This window comes from Microcaecilia unicolor, chromosome 12 (genome assembly GCF_901765095.1).
Source record: "Microcaecilia unicolor chromosome 12, aMicUni1.1, whole genome shotgun sequence".
NCBI lineage: Eukaryota > Metazoa > Chordata > Amphibia > Gymnophiona > Siphonopidae > Microcaecilia > Microcaecilia unicolor.
The window spans coordinates 104,677,303-104,696,137 of NC_044042.1; the positions used below are offsets into that span (position 1 = coordinate 104,677,303).

General features: G+C 47.1%; 1 protein-coding gene across 2 annotated transcripts in view; it reads right to left on the bottom strand.

Annotated features, from left to right (window-relative positions):
* Positions 1 to 5,098: 5,098 nt before the first annotated feature.
* PLEKHM1 (pleckstrin homology and RUN domain containing M1) overlaps positions 5,099 to 18,835 on the bottom strand; it is a 238,048-nt gene continuing 224,311 nt past the window's right edge. For both annotated transcript variants that reach the window (XM_030220671.1, XM_030220672.1), the window contains exons 11-12: positions 10,957 to 11,114; positions 5,099 to 7,974 (exon numbers count right to left, since the gene is read on the bottom strand). In XM_030220671.1, the coding sequence (XP_030076531.1) occupies positions 7,866 to 7,974; positions 10,957 to 11,114 (267 nt within the window). In that variant the 3' untranslated portion in view covers positions 5,099 to 7,865. The remainder of the gene's footprint in view (positions 7,975 to 10,956; positions 11,115 to 18,835) is intronic.

Consider the following 18,835-nt stretch of genomic DNA (forward strand, 5'->3'; position numbering starts at 1 on the left):
CCCTTCTTCCCCTAGTGGAACGGGTTCAACCTCGTGGGCCTTTAGAAGAGTGGAGAGTTCCTCTGCAAGTACCTGCCTGTGCTGAGAGCTGAATGAGCTCTTGGTGGGCAATTTGGAGGTTTGAGATGCCAATTGAGGGTTTACCCGAGACGGACTATTTGAAGAACCCACCAGTCGGAGTTTATAAGAGACCACATTTGGTGAAAACATTTTAGTCTTCCATGACCGGCAAGTTGTCCGGGATGGACACTTTTACTGCGGCTATGCTCTGCTGGAGCCAGTCAAAAGCTCATCCCTTGCTTTGACTGGGGAGCAGCAGGGTCCTTAGGCACACATGTTGACATGAACAAGAGTGCTGGGGCTGAGCCTTAGAAGGTTGGCAAGCCGAAGGAGTGTACCTATGCCTAGAATAGTAGTAGGAACCGTCCCTTGGCTTGCCAAAAACCCTCCTAGCTGAGGAGGTAGAAGCAGAAGGTGCCCGGCTAGAGAGAGAAGAGATTGTATTAGTAGCTCCTTCATTTGGTTAGCAACCTCCTCAACCTTCTCTCCAAAAAGGTTATCCTCCCGGCAAGGAGCATCCGCCTACCACTGCTGAACAGAGTGTTCCAAGTCAAAAACACCAGCCATGACAGTCTGTGTATGAGTGCATTCACCAAGTCCGACAGCTGTTGCACTGAGTATCGCAAGTAGATGCTCATGAAGAATTGGTAGGATTGTATCCGGGAGATAAGCATTGAAGCCTGGTACATCTTCCTACCATCCAGGGTTCTAGCTTCTCTGCCTGGGGGCACCAAGGCATAGTCCCTAGTACTCCTGGCTCTTTTGAGAGTGGATTCCATGGAATTGTGAGGCAACTGAGGCCTATCAAAATCAGATGTACCGTGGATCAAATACTGGGTGTCAATCTTCTTGTGCATAACAGGGACTGACAGAGGGGACTCCCAGTTCCTGACAAGGACTTCCTTGAGTACCTCGTGGAGAGGTGCAGTCACAGCCTCCTTAGGAGGAGATGTGTAATCCAGGATCTCAATCGTCTTGGCCCTGGACTCATCCTCCAAAGAAAAAGGAATGGCCTCAGCCATTTCCTTAACAAAAGATGGAAATGAAAGGCTCTCCAGCAGAGACTCTCTCCTTTCAGGTGGAGGGGAGGGTTCAGAAGGAATCCCATAAGACTCATCTGAGGAAAAGTATCTGGGATCTGCCTCTGAATCCCATGAGCGCTCCTCCTCAGTGTCGGACAGTATCTCCCTATGGAACTGCCGAGGCTGAACCTGCATCGGAACCATGTCCTTGAGAGCGGCATCGAGAAGTCGACTCTCGTCTCGACTCCGGTGAAGATTCTTCCGACAGCTTGGGTGGCAGTCGACACCGGGGCCGCAAGTGGCATCAGCATTGGAGGCTGCAACACAGAGGGCCAGGCGGGGCCACAAAGGTAGGGTAGGCGCATTGCATAAAGCCATCCAGAAGCTTAGGGAGCAAGGCCCGGATGTGCTCATTGAGGGTAGACACCGGGAAAAGCTGGGGTGCCAACTGAGGAGCAGGTTTCAGAACTGCTGGGGTCAATGCAGGAGCGGGATCTCGGCTGCTTGGAGACAGGGGCATCGGCACCTCCTGTATAGAGGGGGAGCGATCCTCTCGGCACAGACTCTTCTTGGGTGACGAATCCCTCAACGCCCCAGAGCTCACAGCATCATGTGATGAGGGTGACTGATGATGATGCTTCTTGGCTTTCACCCGAATCGTGTCACCAAGGCTCCTCTGTGCTGACGAGGATGATGTCAAATCCTCACATCGCCTCGGGGTCAGGTCTGACAATGGATGGTGCCAAGGAGCCTGCACAGCAGGAAGCCTCGAGACAGGTGGCGACCCACTTGACGCCTCATTGCTCTCAGTATCTAAGGGTCTAGAAGAAGCCATACTTACTGATGCTCCCGATACCAGTGCGCTGCTCGACACTGAAGCCGATGCCGATGTCAAGGAACTGAACGGCTCCAAGAAATCCACTCTCGTTGAGCCCCTCAGGAAACCTGGGTCCTCCTTCTTTATTCAAAGACAGAGAACACAGCAGGGCTATGGTTGGGCCTAAGAACTGAAGACACCAGGAACAGGTGTCCTTTCCCGAGATAGTCCAATTGCACCGGGTACAGCGCTTGAAGCCACTGGGAATCTTAGTGGACATGGATGGAAAAACTTTGTCGGCTAAATTAAATGACTCGATGGTGCCTGAAAAAGGGGCAAGGCACGGGAAAAAAGAAAGGGAAATAATGGGAGAAAATGGGGGGAAAACGTTGTTGCACAATTTTATGATTGAATGTAAATTCTCAGATGGTTATGATTGGGGAGCATTGGGCTCCTCCGTTGCTGTTGATTTGTATTTTTATTTCAATAAAATTTATAAATTAAAAAAAGAAAAAAGGGAAAGACCCGACCAAAGTAAGGGCCTAAAAACGGCCCGATGAGGACGGTAAAATAAGAAACTTAAACCCGGGCAAAATAAAACTAAGAAAAATAAAAGGACAGGTTTGAAAGAGGCCCAAGTAAAAGAGCCACAAGAGAAGACTAGAAAAATAGCCAGAAGGAAATAAACAGCTCTTGAAAGAAAAAAAAAAACCGAGCGAGTGAAAGGACAAAAAAAATGCACCTTCTCCTCACGCGGCGAAAAGAGAACTGAGGAGACCGTGTTCGCATGACAGGTGGGAAGGCGCTCATGCTCCACAAAGCTCTCTTTTTAGCTTTGGCAAAATGCAGAACAAGGTGACACGGATCAGTGTCACCTACATGTGAGAAGATAGAAATAATATTTATTTGTGTATTTATACCCCACATTATCCCCTCAATCAAGCAGGCTCAATGTGGCTTACATTAGCCAGAGAGAGAACTCTGGGCGATAACAGATACAAATGAGAATAATAAAGTAGTATGGCAAGAAAGAAAGAATACATGACATATAGAAGAATTGGACTAAACAGGATCTACATATGCCAGCTAGCATAGGCCGTAGTCCTACAGTGTTCTTGGTGTAAATGCTTTGGTAAACAGATGCGATTTCAGCGCCTTGCGAAAGGTAAGGTAGTCTCCCAGACTGGTGATAGTCTCTAGGAAGTGCATTCCATAGTTGCGTGCTGAGGAAGGGAAAGCTTGACGCCTGAATAGATCCATGCTTACAGCCTTTCCAACTGGGGTAGTGCAAGGTGAGATATAATCTTGAGGACAGGTCAGCATTTCTAGCCAGCAAGTCAATCAAATTCAGCATTTAACTTGGGACAACCCCGTGGATGATTTTATGAACCATGGTGCAAACCTTGAATACAATGCGCTCTCTGATCGGAAGCCAGTGAAGCTTAACAAGAAGAGGCGTCGCGCTGTCGAACCGGGTCTTATTGAAGACAAATCTCGCTGCCATATTTTGAACAGTCTGAAGCTTTTGCAAGACAAAGCCCTTACACCCCGCTAATGTGCCATTGCAGTAGTCCATATGACAAAGCACCAATGATTGTACCATATTTCAAAAGAGCTGTCTTGGGAAGAGGTGGCGGACACACTTTAACTTCCACAACATGAGGAACATCTTCTTGGCCTGCGCCTTTGCTCGACTGTCAAATGTTAAGTTACGGTCAAATATTACACCCAAAATTTTCAAACTGTCAAAGACAGGAAGCGCAAGTCTATTAACCGCAACAGAAGTGGTAGAGATGAACTTGCGCTGGGAAGTCAGAACAAGGCAATGTGTTTTGTCTGCATTAAGTTTGAGCTTGAAAGCTTTTGCCCAACAGTCCATTACTTGTAGGACGTCGTTGATTGACTTGATAATCTCCGATACTGTAGAAGAGAATGGAATACATACTACAACATCATCTGCATAAATGTCTCCGAGAACAAGCAGGCTTCTAACAGTGGTAAAAATGACTCTCCTGCTTTTCCTCCTTTCTGTCCACCCCCCTTGCAGGAACAAAAGCACTTCCAGCCTGTAATGGAAGGCAGTTCCAGCTGCCTTCAAACAGAACCCAGTAGACAAATCCATCACAGAACATCCCAGAGCTACTAAAACATTATACAAGGCAAATTCTTCATCTTTATTGTTCCAGAGAATCAGTTAAAAACAAAACACAGAACCATTAAATACAAAGATTATGTAAAGGAAAAGTGACCATTCCAAGCAAACAGCTACTTATAGCACACTGAAGTTTGAAGAATTCAGAGGAGGACATTCTTTATTAGAGTGAATATGAATTAGCGTACTTCAAACATAAAATGGCCTAGTCCTGCTACTTTTTAGTTTCAGTGTCAGATTTCCCTTTTTGTCCCAATTTGTTTTTTATGATTTCAGACACATTTTATTATGGCCACACCCCATCTTTTACACCATGTAGGGTTACTACATTATATTTGTCGATACAGAGGGCGTCCAAAGCTAAGAACAGGGTATAGAGAAAGCTCTTGCCTCCAGTGATTCTCCAAATCATCAGAATCCATCCCAGGTAGCTCATGCTCTAAAGGGGAGCACCGCTGGAGCCCAATATCACAGGTTTGACATATAAAAAAAAGAGGTGGTTTTTGTTTTGTAACAGACTAGCTGGTTGTTCCTGACCCATATCCCCATTTTACTATTCATATGTATCTGTTTCTTATTAAACTATGTTACAATACCCAGCTGTGACCAGTAATGTTATTACTGACCCAGGTATCTGTGGCAGGGTGTTTATGGTGTACTTCTTTGATGCGCACACCGAACATTACAGAAAAAAGAAGTCACCATTGTAGTGATGCCAGTAGTAAAGTGAGACAGAACTGGGAGGTTACTTACTCTCCAAAGCAAGCTATCTAGATACTCGAATACAACCCTCAATCTGTCAGAGGAAGTGTTGCACACTATAAAAAGTTAAAGAGAAGCTTCATCTCGGGGTAACAGATGCATGGGTACATTTAGCACCGGTACATGGTGAAGAAGAGCACTTTACTGAGACATGATCTTGTGGAGGAGTGGCCTAGTGGTTAGGGTGGTGGACTTTGGTCCTGGGGAACTGAGGAACTGAGTTCGAGTCCCACTTCAGGCACAGGCAGCTCCTTGTGACTCTGGGCAAGTCACTTAACCCTCCATTGCCCACCACATTGAGCCTGCCATGAGTGAGAAAGCGTGGGGTACAAATGTAATGAAAAAATAAAAAAATCTTGGAACACAGGATTACAGCCTGAAGGCTGAGGGTTGGAAAGGGAAATGGGATTTGATATACTGCCTTTCTGAGGTTTTCCCAACTACATTCAAAGCGGTTTACATATATTCATATATGAATTCATACATATATATAGTCATTCATATATGTATTCATACATATATATACATACATATATATATATAAACAGCTACAAAGTGTGATAAGCTCTAAAATTGCTCACCCACTACTTAGCTAGGCTGTGTTTCAGGCTCTGAAGTTGGTGTTTCTACCTCTAAAATAAGCGGAGAGATCCCCATTGATTCTTTATCTGCAATTCTTATCTTAAGCTTCTTTATTTTATTTACGTTTTAAAACCAGGGCAGTCTTAGCTGTCTCCACCCTTCAGCCTACTATTTACTGTAAATGCAGGTTTTGCAGAAACAGAGGCTCCTATTTCAAACGGGAAAAAAGACAAAGGCAAATACACACTAGCAATGCAGCTGTCAAGTTCTTATAACTGGTATAAATTAAGACCTCAAGTGTGAGTGGCCAAGTCCACTCTTCATAAAACAGTCTCACTTATAGTCTTCAGCAGCCTCTCTGTCCATGCTTCCGAGTGTCACAAGTTCTACCATGTATGCACTGTGCTCTCTGCAGCAGCCCTTCAGGTGGAGAGTTACACAGTGCAGGCAGTGTCCTCTGGGAACAGTATATGGCACAATACATAGGCACAGCCCTTCGAATGGGTGGGAGATTCCATATGGCACAACAGTGTTTGGCACAGGGTATACTATAATTACACATTTCTATTTAAAACAATGGCTAATTACAAAACTGCTACACTAAAAAAAAGGCACACATTCTTCATTTTATGCCTATTAAGAAAATGCCCCTCCTGTAGTTAGTTGGGTACTTTTGACTTTCTAGAGTGTTCACAGTGTTTTGCTGAACATACCATTCACCTAACTACAAATGCCTCAGTTATTCCTCTGCAGTTAGAGATCATGATTTCTATAAGGACGGAGACAAGAAGGATCTTTTTTGTACATACACTAAATCTTCAGCAGCTGTGTATCGATACCCAAGTTCACAACCCCTAACCGGAACAAAGTTGGGTTCTAAGCTGTTTCCACAGGCATTCTCAACATAAAGGTAGAAGATGAACAGTATGGCTGTTTCTGCACACAGCACCCTTCACCTTTCAGAATAAATGGTATTTCTGGGGACATATGCACCACATAAAGGACAGAATGTTTCAACAATGCAAATCTTACAACTCTGCACAGGGGGGAGGGAGAGGGTCCCTCCTAATAAAATACTTTTCTACAATGGGACAGTTCCACAGCCATCACTAGCAGAAAATGCTCTTTGTTCCTCTTAGGAGAGTTGCTACTTGCTCAGGCTTTGTGACAGTTACCAAAAGCCTGAGCAACGTGACGTAAAAGAAGTCTTGCTCAGAAAAGCACCACGTAATAGGAGCTGTTTTTGGTCCTGGCAAGGTGGTCTGTTGACAGTAGACACTGCTCCAAGCTGCCTTGAAATAGCAGCATCCTACTTTCTGCTCCTTTGTTGCTTCTTTTGAACTGTAAACACCATAGGCATGCATAGCAGTAAAACAGGTATGTTTTACAATGAAATGTCGTAACTGACATCACTGAAGCAAAACGCATCTTCCATGGCCACTGATTTGCAGAACCATGAGAAATCAGTTCAGTTTAACTGCCTAGTTAAGTTGCAGCTGTTCATTAAGGTTATATTTGAACAGCATCTGCTGGCATTGCATAGCCTTTGTTCACCATTTAGATCCTCAATAGGAAGGCTGTGCTGAATATCTCAATCCAAAACTCGGGAGGCTCCTACAGCTTTGGAGGCTAAGAGCCTGATCCCAGCTAGGCCCTTTTTCTACTCTGACACTTAACATGCTCTAAGGAGCTCAGCTCTTCTTTTAGCCTCAAGCAGATAACCACCCCATGCAAGTACCGGGACCAGGTATTACTCCCAGACACAGCAGATGGCCATCACTGCACTCAGCTTCTGCACAGAACTGCCTTACCAGTGGCTCTCCCCTCATCATACCAACGTTGTTGGTGAGGTTGGTGGTGTACAGCTAGTCAACTCATAGCCCTCACTATCCATATGGTGTTAACCAGTGCTGGTAGCTTTCCACATGGCCCTTTTGGTGCTGGACACGTCACAGATTCATCCAGTGCCAGTCACCTCATTTCAAACTCTGAATTTATTACAAAGAAACGTTATCTCACGGAGATTCACGCTTAGAACAGAAGCCTACTGTCTATGCTAAAACGCAGAGAGCGGAAGCACTTGTCTTTACAACACAGCTTGAGGAAATCCCCACAGAGAGAGGCCCAGAGACAAGTCAGTACAAGTCAGCTTTTGGTGCTACTTTCAACTACTGGATTTTTGCTAATTTTTTCTCTCTCTCTTATTTTAAGGATGTGAGAACTTCTCTATGGTACCCCTGGCTGTGTGAGCTTGAAGGAACTTGTCAACAGCTGGTGGACTTTATTATACCCTGTATAGCATAATATCCTCTTCCCTTCTAGGCAAATGTTTGCATACAGGACCACACATGGCCGCCTGATCCTTTAAGTTGTACTGCAGGTGTCAGTCTCGGGGCTGGATGGGCTGCAGGCACATCTGGAGTTTAATGGCATGCCTTGTGATGCCTTCAGTCTAGCTGGGGTCATCACACTAGATTTGCAGGCTCTGCTGTTGATATTTTTTCCTGCGTGTACAGCGAGGGCACACAACCACTCCGTTCTTGCAGTTAAGATGGAAGACTGTCTTGCACTCTGGGCATCTAGGAGGAAGGAGAACAATTAAAAAGGGCACTTAATGCATTTGAACTCTGCAGCTCAGGTCAGCTTAATCAGGACTGCCATGATGAAAATCGCAATTATACTTTTATTTGACTAGAACAGAAAACACCTGGGGGTCAATGTTCGAGAGGCTCCTGCCCAGTAAACCCCATTGAGCTGGCTAGCTGCCAACATTCAGCAGAAACTAACCAGTTAATGCCGCCAAAAATTGCACTAACCAGCCATTGCTTAACTGGTTAGGTTAGGGGGTGGTTCAGGGTGAAGCCAACACTTAACCCATTAGTGGCTATATTCAGTCCGCTAACTAGCTAAGTAAGCATATAAAGTAATGACAGAAAACAGATTGTTCCAACTTTATTCTCCGAGTTAACCGGGCACTGGTCTGAATATTGGTTGGTGCCCGGTTAACTCCCGGGTCAGCACACACACACGCTAGATATTCAATGCCAGGAACCATGCATGCCTCAACATTCAACATCCGGGGTTAGCTCAGCCCACAGCTGGAAGCGGCATGCAAGCCGCTTATCTCTGTGCACAGAATATTACCCCCTAAAAAAAAAAAAGAAAAAAAAATACTACCGTCTCCTCTCTCGTCCTTGCCTACCTCGGTAATTTGTAAGAGAAGAGTTCCAACCTCCCCCCCTCCCCCGAGTCCCACAGGAGCATGTGACCAGCGACCAGTAAAATAAAAACTTCCTCCACTGACCTCCTCAAGCTTCTTCTACTCCACTGACAAGGAGAAATGAAATAACACATCTATTGCTGAACTCCCACAGAAATCAAGGAGACTCTCCACCTTGACCTCCAAGCTATCCCACTGAACCCTTTTATTTATTTTTTTAAACAATACATTTTTATGGAAGAAAAAGCATGTCATGTCTGACTCAAACACATACAGTCACTTATTTTTCATATACCCCTCAAAACTACAACAGTACAATCCCCCCCTAATCCTTCCCTCCAAACTGTAACAAAGAACCCCCCTGCCCCTTCAACCCCCCCCCCCCCAACTCCTGTACTACTTGCACCAGCTGACCAAGATCTGTAGAAACACAGCGCCCTACGCTTTGATCCATAAGCTTTTCCAACTCCCCAACAACAGTCAATTTCAAAGTCCAATCTGCAAGCAAAGGCCCATCAGGTTGTTTCCAATGGGCAGCGAGAACACTTTTAGCTGCAGCCAATCCCATTTGTTTAAGATGCGTCTGTCACTTGAGACCTCTCCAACTGCCCAGGTCCCAAGAGACACCACTGATGGTCCCGGGGAAAGGCTCAACCCAAAACTTCTGAAAAAGTTGATGTCACAGGGATCTAAAAGTCATCAAGTTTCACACAATATATGAAAAAGGGTACCTTTGCCCTCCCACATCTTCAGCATACGTCAGAAGCAATGGGAAAAGTGGAGGGGTATAATCGAAAGGCGCCGGCCAAATAGCTGGCCGGCCATCTCTGGTGCCGGCGCCACAAGCAGGCGGAGCCAACTGTATTTTTGAAAAAGATGGCCGCCATCATTTTCTTGGCTAATATGGTTGGGCCCGGCCAAATGTCAGAGATCGCCGGGGTTGAGATGGCCGGCCTGAGTTTTCGGCCATAATGGAAAATAATGCCACCGATCTCGAACCCGGCGAAATCCAAGGCATTTGGTCGTGGGAGGAGCCAGCATTTGTAGTGCACTGGCCCCCCTCACATGCCAGGATACCAACCAGGCACCCTAGGGGGCACTTCTAAAAATTAAAAAAAAAAGCTCCCAGGTGCATAGCTCCCTTCCCTTGGTTATTTAGCCCCCCCAACCCCCCCCCCCCCAAACCCACTCCCCACAACTCTACACCATAACCATAGCCCTAAGGGGTGAAGGGGGGCACCTAGATGTGGGTACAGTGGGTTTCGGGTGGGTTTTGGAGGGCTCCCATTTACCACCACAATGTAACAGGTAGGGGGGGGAATGGGCCTGGGTCCACCTGCCTGGCTTTTTTTTTTCCCCCATTATCAGGCGAAGCCAGCCATCTCGTGAGCACGCCCCTGTCCCGCCTTCACTACCCTACCGACACGCCCCCTTGATGTTTCGCCGGCTCCGCGACGGAAAGCAGTTGAACCTGGCGATTTATTATTTTAATTGCTAAATTAGAAAATACAAATATATAAGAGAGGACAATTAAAATAAGGAGGTTTTTCTGACCCATGATGAAGTATCTGCCTATCGAGTGCACTGAGCACAAAGGGCTTTTGAGGCCTTTTCCTCCTATTTTGGAAAACCACATAAATACTTGAAGTTGATAAGCACATGTTCATGTTGGAAGTATTGAGGTAGATACGGAAAAGAGTACGTGATAGTATCAACCCTTGTGGTATCCCATAGGTCAGTGCCCACGGTGCCAATGAGGTGCTGCCAAACATTATGGACTACTGTCTGTTCTGATAGATAGGATCTGAACCAAGCAAGTACTGTTCCATTGATACCTGTTTCTGCCAGTCGTGCTAACATGACATCCGCAGTGTCAAAAGCTGCTGAGAAATCTAGCAGTACTAACACCGGTTTCTGTGAAGATCATCTAGTAGGGATACGAGGACTGTTTCTGTTCCATAATTGGGTCTAAATCCAGACTGACATGGATCTAGCTAGTTTCTCTCTTCCAGCCAATCACTGTGTTGAACATAGACTGTTTGTTCTCTGTTTTCCTAATGAAGTACTCAGCTCCTGCTTTAACTGAATTTCTAATAACGTTTACTTTTTCTTGGAAAAAAGAAGCCAACTGTTCTGCTAAACGCTGCATTGACTCCTGGATTTGTTAAAGATTGAAATATTTATGAATTTCTCACCTCCTGTATTTTTTAATCTAATAAACCAATGAAAGGCAGCAGAGTCTGTAGTTTTCTCCAGCATCAACAAGACTATTACAGTTCTGTTTTTAACAGACAAGCATGGAACAAGCAGAATCCTGTGAACTGAATCTCCTAGGACTCACCTAGTAGTTGTATCAAACTGAAATGGGAAAATGATATCGTCTTGATGGCAGATTTGGCAGATGAAGCCTCGCTGGCTGCACAGGTCGCACTGGTAGACATGGTTGGAAGCAAACTGGATCAGAGACTGCAGGAATGTTTCAAAAATGCCTTCTGCGATCTGTGGGAAACAAAGAGAAAGATAGGATGTTACAACAGGATATCCTGAGGTGCAGCAAATAGATGTAGAACACAAACTTAAAATATGAAGGAGGATGACCTAACATTCAGGCAGCTAAAGAGAAGCCACAGTATCATGTAGTGGAAAGGTGCGATGAATAAGGCCCTGTGCCATAAGCAGTGTGTTCTGGGGGACAGCAGAAACAGATTGAGCTGTAACAAAGACTAGTCCTAGTCCATGGACTCTAGGGCAAACTAACATCACTTAACAACACCTTAAAGAGGTATTAGGAGCCAATAGAGGCTGCTATAGAAAGAGCGAGGCATGTGTAGGTGTTGCTTTAATGAGGATGGAAAACAGACGGTGAAAGATAAGTGTGAAGGAAATTGCAGTAGTCCAGGTACGATGTGACTAATCTGAAGTTTGTGCCTAGCAAGAAGAAGGAGACAGTCAGTGCTTGTTCTAATGTAGCACATCACAGGAGCAGTGTGACTCCCAGAACTGACCACCAGGGAGAAAGCTGCTCAAGGGAACATTCTCTATCATTCCCAGGGAGACCTTGTTGCTGAGCCATACAATAGTTAGGCCACCTAAGCAGAAAATGCACATGTGCACCTATATTCCTTTAGAAAATTACTCCAGTAATAGCAGGCACACCCATTTATTCCTCTTCCAAGGCAGGTGTAATTGTGTGCATGCATGAGTCTGTAAGAATAGGTCCAAATGCATATTTTTTATAAAACAGGAGTCCATGTTCCAATCCCATTTGACTCCACCGATTCTCCACCCCTAGAAAAGCCTGCATGAAAATTGCATAAGATTTGACACAGTTTCAATATGCCTATTTTTTTAATGCATTAATATCCTGGGTAGTTTTTTAAGGGCTTACTTAAAAGTATAAGATGCTGTTCTACATGCTGAAGTCCCTTGTAAAATTACCCCCACTGCCTGCAAATACATTCAGGTGCAAGAAGATGCAACAGACAATGTCTGTAGGGAAGGCGAAGGGAAAAATTAGTGCATACCTGATCATTTTCTTTCCATTAGTCCCAACAGATCAATTGAGAGATGTGTGGATTATGTTCATCTACTAGCAGGTGGACATAGAGAGAAAGTCAGAGCTCTGCCATACAGTCCCCCTGTACAGCAGCCTCACATAGTTAACATAGTAGATGACGGCAGAGAAAGACCTGCACGGTCCATCCAGTCTGCCCAACAAGATAAACTCATAGTGCTACCTTTTGTGTATATCCGACCTTGATTAGTATCTGCCATTTTCACGGCACAGACCGTAGAAGTCTGCCCAGCACTAGCCCCGCCTCCCAACCACCAGCTCCGCCCCCCACCACTGGCTCTGCCACCCAATCTCCACTAAGCTTCTGAGGATCCATTCCTTCTGAACAGGATTCTTTTATGTTTATCCCATACATTTTTGAATTCTGCTACCGTTTTCATCTCCACCACCTCCCGCGGGAGGGCATTCCAAGCATCCACCACTCTCTCCGTGAAAAAGTATTTCCTGACATTTTTCTTGAGTCTGCCCCCCCTTCAATCTCATTTCATGTCCTCTAATTCTACCGCCTTCCCATCTCCGGAAAAATGAAGATACATACCTGTAGCAGGTATTCTCCGAGGACAGCAGGCTGAATATCATCACTGATGGGTCGTTGTCCGCGACGGCTCCAGGAGACCGGAACTTTTCTCAAAGCATAGAACTTTCAGGAACGCAACGGGCCCAGACGCACTACGCATGTGAAAGGGACTTCCCGCCGGCGACGCGAGCGTGTCACGTTCAGTTAGTAAAAAGCAAAAAAAACAGAGAAACAACTCCAAAGGGCAGGAGGGTGGGTTGTGACGATATTCAGCCTGCTGTCCTCGGAGAATACCTGCTACAGGTATGTATCTTCATTTTCTCCGAGGACAAGCAGGCTGAATATCGTCACTGATGGGGTATCCCTAGCCCCCAGGTTCACTCAAGACAATAAACATTGGTCAACTGGGCCTCTCAACAGCGAGGACATAACTTAGATTGACCTGAAAAGAAACACAACTGAGAGTGCAGCCTGTCCCTGAAAAGAAACACAACTAAGTAAGAGTGCAGCCTGTAACAAAACATAAAATGGGCCTAGGAGGGTGGAGTTGGATTCTAAACCCCGAACAGATTCTGCAGCACCGACTGCCCAAACTTACTGTCGCGTCGGGTATCCTGCTGAAGGCAGTAGTGAGATGTGAATATGTGGACTGATGATCACGTTGCAGCCTTGCAAATCTCCTCAATGGAGGCTGACTTTAAGTGAGCCACTGACGCAGCCATGGCTCTAACATTATGAGCCGTGACATGGCCCTCTAGAGTAAGCCCAGCTTGGGCCTAAGTGAAGGAAATGCAATCTGCTAACCAATTTGAGATGGTGCGTTTTACGATGGCAACTCCCCTCCTGTTGGGTTTGTAGGGCTTAGTCCGCTCCACCTAAAAGGCCAATGCTCTCTTACAGTCCAAGGTGTGCAACTTGTCCTCACCAGGGCGGGTATGTGGATGGGGAAAAAATGTTGGCATGACAATTGACTGGTTCAGATTGAACTCCGACACCACTTTCGGCAAGCACTTAGGGTGAGGGCGGAGGACTACTCTGTTATGGTGAAATTTAATATAAGGTGCATGGACTACCAGGGCTTGGAGCTCACTGACTCTACGAGCTGAAGAAACAGCCACCAAGAAAATGACCTTCCAGGTCAAGTACTTCAGATGGCAGGAATTCAGTGGCTCAAAAGGAGCTTTCATCAGCTGAGTAAGAATGACGTTGAGATCCAATGACTCTGGTGGAGGTTTGACAGGGGGCTTTGACAAAAGCAAACCTCTCATGAAGCGAACTACTAAAGGCTGTCCATAGATAGGCTGACCTTCTACACATTGATGATAAGCACTAATTGCACTAAGGTGAACTCTTACTGAGTTGGTCTTGAGACCAGACTCTGATAAGTGTAGAAGGTATTCAAGCAGGGTTCGTGTAGGACAAGAAAAAGGATCAAGGGCCTTGCTGTCACACCAGACGGCAAACCTCCTCCATTTAAAAGAATAACACTTTCTCGTGGAATCTTTCCTGGAAGCAAGCAAGACTCGGGAGACACCCTCTGAAAGGCTTAAGGAAGCAACTTCTAAGCTCTCAATATCCAGGCTGTGAGAGCCAGAGACTGGAAGTTGGGATGTAGAAGCGACCCTTCGTTCTGGGTGATGAGGGTTGGAAAACAGTCCAATCTCCATGGTTCTTCGGAGGACAACTCCAGAAGAAGAGGAAACCAGATCTGACGGGACCAGAAAGGTGCAATTAGAATCATGGTTCCGTGGTCTTGCTTGAGTTTCAGCAGAGTTTTCCCTACTAGAGGTATGGGAGGATACGCACACAGAAGGCCTGTCCCCCAATGTAGGAGAAAAGCATCAGACGCTAGTCTGTTGTGGGTCTGGAACAGAACTGAGGGACTTTGTGATTGGTCTGAGTGGCAAAAAGATCCACTGAGGGGGTGCCCCATGCTAGGAAGATCTTGCGGACAACGTACTTGTTGAGGGACCACTCGTGAGGTTGCATTATCCTGCTCAGTCTGTCGGCCAGACTGTTGTTTACGCCTGCCAGATATGTAGCCTGGAGAAACATACCGTGATGGTGGGCCCAAAGCCACATCCTGACGGCTTCCTGACACAGAGGACGAGATCTGGTGCCCCCCTGCTTGTTGGTGTAATACATAGCAACCTGGTTGTCTGTCTGAATTAGGATGATCTGGTTGGACAGCCGATCTCTGAAAGCCTTGAGAGCGTTCCAGATCGCTCGCAATTCCAGGAGGTTGATCTGAAGACCCTTTTCCTGAAAGGACCAAGCCCCTTGAGTGTGAAGTCCATCTACATGAGCTCCCCACCCCAGGAGGGATGCATCCGTCATCAGCACATTTTGTGGCTGAGGAATTTGGAATGGACGTCCCAAGGTGAGACTGGATCGAATGGTCCACCACTGAAGGAAACTGCAAAAGTCAGTAGAGAGATGGATGACATCCTCTAGATCCCCTGTGGCCTGGGAACACTGGGAAGCTAGGGTCCATTGAGCTGGTATTATATATAGGTGTGCCATGGGAGTTACATGAACTGCGGAGGCCATGTGTCCTAAAATTCTCAACATCTGCCAAGCTGTGATCTGTTGAGACACCCGAACCAAGGAAACTAGGGCCAGAAGATTGTCCGCCCTTGCCTGGGGAAGATAAGCTCGAGACGTCCGTGTATCCAACAGAGTTCCAATGAACTCCAATTTCTGCACTGGAACAAGATGGGACTTGGGATAATTTATTACAAACCCCAGTAGCTCCAGCAGTTGAATAGTCATCTGCATGGACCATAGAGCCCCTGCCTCCAAAGTGCTCTTTACCAGCCAATCGTCGAGATAAGGGAACATATGCACTCCCAGTCTGCGTAGCGATGCTGTGACAATTGCCAAGCACTTTGTGAATACCCTGGGCGCAGATGCGAGGCCAAAGGGCAGCACACAGTACTGAAAGTGCTGAGTTCCGAGTCGAAATCGTAGATACCTCCTGTGAGCTGGAAGTATCGAGATGTGAGTGTAGGCATCCTTTAAGTCCAGAGAGCATAGCCAATCGTTTTCCTGAATCATGGGAACAAGGGTGCCCAGGGAAACCATCCTGAACTTTTCTCGGACTACGAATTTGTTCAGGGCCCTTAGGTCTAGGATGGGACGCATCCCCCCTGTTTTCTTTTGCACAAGAAAAGTACCTGGAATAGAATCCCAGCCCTTCTTCCCCTGGTGGAACAAGTTCGACCGCATTGGCCTTTAGAAGGGTGGACAGTTCCTCTGCAAGTACCTGCTTGTGCTGGGAGCTGAAGGATTGAGCTCCCGGTGGGCAATTTGGAGGCTTGGACACCAGATTGAGAGTGTATCCTAACCGGACTATTTGAAGAACCCACTTGTCTGAGGTTATAAGAGGTTAGATAGATTCCTAAAGGACAAGTCCATAGACCGCTATTAAATGGACTTGGAAAAATTCCGCATTTTTAGGTATAACTTGTCTGGAATGTTTTTACGTTTGGGGAGCGTGCCAGGTGCCCTTGACCTGGATTGGCCACTGTCGGTGACAGGATGCTGGGCTAGATGGACCTTTGGTCTTTCCCAGTATGGCACTACTTATGTACTTATGTACTTATGCACCTTTGGTGAAAAAATATCAACTTCCCTCCGACAGGCAAGTCGCCCGGAACGGACACTTTTACTGAGGCTACGCTGCACTGGAGCCAGTCAAAAGCCCATCCTTTGCTTTTGCTGGGGAGCCCTAGGGGCCTTAGACGCATGGATTTGATGAGAACGCACATGCTGGGGCTGAACCAGCTGTCGAGAGGCAGGAGTGTACCTATGCCTATTATAGGAACAGGGAGCACTCCTCCTCCCTCCAAAAAAACCTCCTGGATGAGGAGGCAGTAGCAGAAAACGTCCGGCGGGAGAGAGAATCCATGGCATCATGATGCTTCTTCATCTGATCAACCATATCCTCTACTTTCTCTCCAGAGATTATTCCCCCGACAAGAAACATCCTCCATTCACTGCTGGGTCTTCTGATCCAGGTCAGAGACACGCAGCCATGAGAGTCTGCGCATCACTATACCTTGAGCAGCTACTCGGGATGCTACATCAAAAGTGTCGTAAGACCCCCTGGAATTTGCAACACACCTTCTGCTGCCTGACCACCTGGTGAAAAGGGTCAGCAAGCTCCGGAGGAAGTGCTTCAACTAAACTGGACAGTTGCCTCACCGAGTTCCGTAAGTGAATGCTTGTGTAGAGCTGGTATGTTTGGATCTTGGCGGCGAGCATTGCAGCCTGATAAGTTCGCCTCCCAAAAGAATCCAAGGTCCTAGACTCTCTGCCTGGGGGCACCGAGGCATAGTCTCTAGAACTCTTGGCTCTCCTGAGAGCAGAGTCCACCACCATGGAATCGTGAGGAAGTTGGGCCTTCACCATTACAGGTTCTCCATGGACGCTGTACTGGGACTCGGATTTCTTGGGGACAACTGGATTAGAAAGAGGGCAAGACCAATTCCGCATCAGAACTTCACTGAGTGTATTATGCAGGGGGGCCGTTGCAACCTCTGCAGGTGGAGCAGGATAATCCAGGACCTTAAGCATCTCAGCCCTGGGCTCATCCACAACCACCATAGGGAATGGAATGTCCTTAGACATTTCCCGTACAAAGGATGGAAAAGTAAGACTCTCAGGTGGAGACGTTCTTACTTCAATCAGCAGAGTAGGATCAGAGGGAAGCCCACAGGAATCTTCCTCCGAAAAATACCTGGGGTCTTCCTCTTCTCCCCTCTTCGGTATCGGACAAGAGCTCCCTAAGAGCAGTCCGAACCCGAGCCTGCCTCGACTTCGAGGATCGACGACCTCGTGGGGGATGTCGAGAAGTCGACCCGTGCCTGGACTCCGGTGAAGCTTCCTCCACTGACGTAGAGAGGGAGTCGACCCAGGTGGCAACCAGCTCCGGTACTGCAAGCGGCACCAAGGGCGGGGGACCTCCTCACAGGCGAAGGCCCAGATGCCTCCTCTACAGTCGGTATGGGAGGCGCAAGCACCCCTGACACAGAGGCAGACTGACGAAGCAAGCCTTCCAGAAGCTCTGGAAAAAGGGCCCGGATACGCTCATAGAGAGCTTCCTTCGGAAAAAGCTATGGGGTCGGTACAGGTGTCGGTGCCAGAATCTGCTGGGGTTCAAGAGCCGGTACCAGGCTGCCAGATGACCGACGCATCGGCACCTCCTGAATGGAGGGTGAGCGGTCCTCCCGGCGCTGACGCTTCTCGGGTGCCGACTCCCTCTGCTCCCCGGAGCTCTCAGTACCGTGCATGGTAGGAAATCGCCTCCTCGGGGCTGGGTCCAACAAAGGTCAGTCCCGGGGGGGCCTGCATAGCAGTAGGCCTCGAGATGAGTGGAGACCCACTCGATGCCTCGCTGCTCCCAGCTCGATGCAGTCTTTCGGCAGCCATTACCTGGTCTCTCGATATCGCTGCTTCCTTCGACATCGACCTCAGTACTGAAGTCGATGCCGACGTCAAAGAACCAGACCGATCAGAAAAAAGTCGTTTGTGCTGAGCATCTCGAGCAACCTGGGTCCTTTTCTTCATTAACTTACACAGCTTACAACCAGCTGGAAGATGATCGGGCCCAAGACACTGAAGGCACTACGTGTGTGGGTCGGTACCCGAGATGGTCCGGTTGCAGCGAGTACAGCGTTTGAAGCCGCTGGGAGTCTTAGATGACATGGGCGGGAAAAAAGCCTCCGCGAAATCAAACGGCTTGATTGTGCCAAATAAAAGGGAACAAAAGAAAAGAAAACTTTTTTTTATTAAATGTTTGGGAATGAAGATAGGAAAAAGAAGAAAAGGGGGTGCGTAAAACACAAAAAAATCACGGTCTCCTGAGGCAAACGAAGGACAGCAGCACGAAGACAACTCTCCTCAAGCATGGAAGAAAAAAGACTGAACGTGACACGCTCGCGTCGCAGGCGGGAAGCCCCTTGCACATGCGCAGTGCATCTGGACCCGTGCGACGTCGCGTTCCCGACAGTTCTATGCTTTGAGAAAAGTTCCGGTCTCCTGGGGCTGTCACGAACGACAACCCATCAGCCTGCTTGTCCTTGGAGAAAGGTTCATTTGCGGATTAATACCTTTCAAATATTTGAA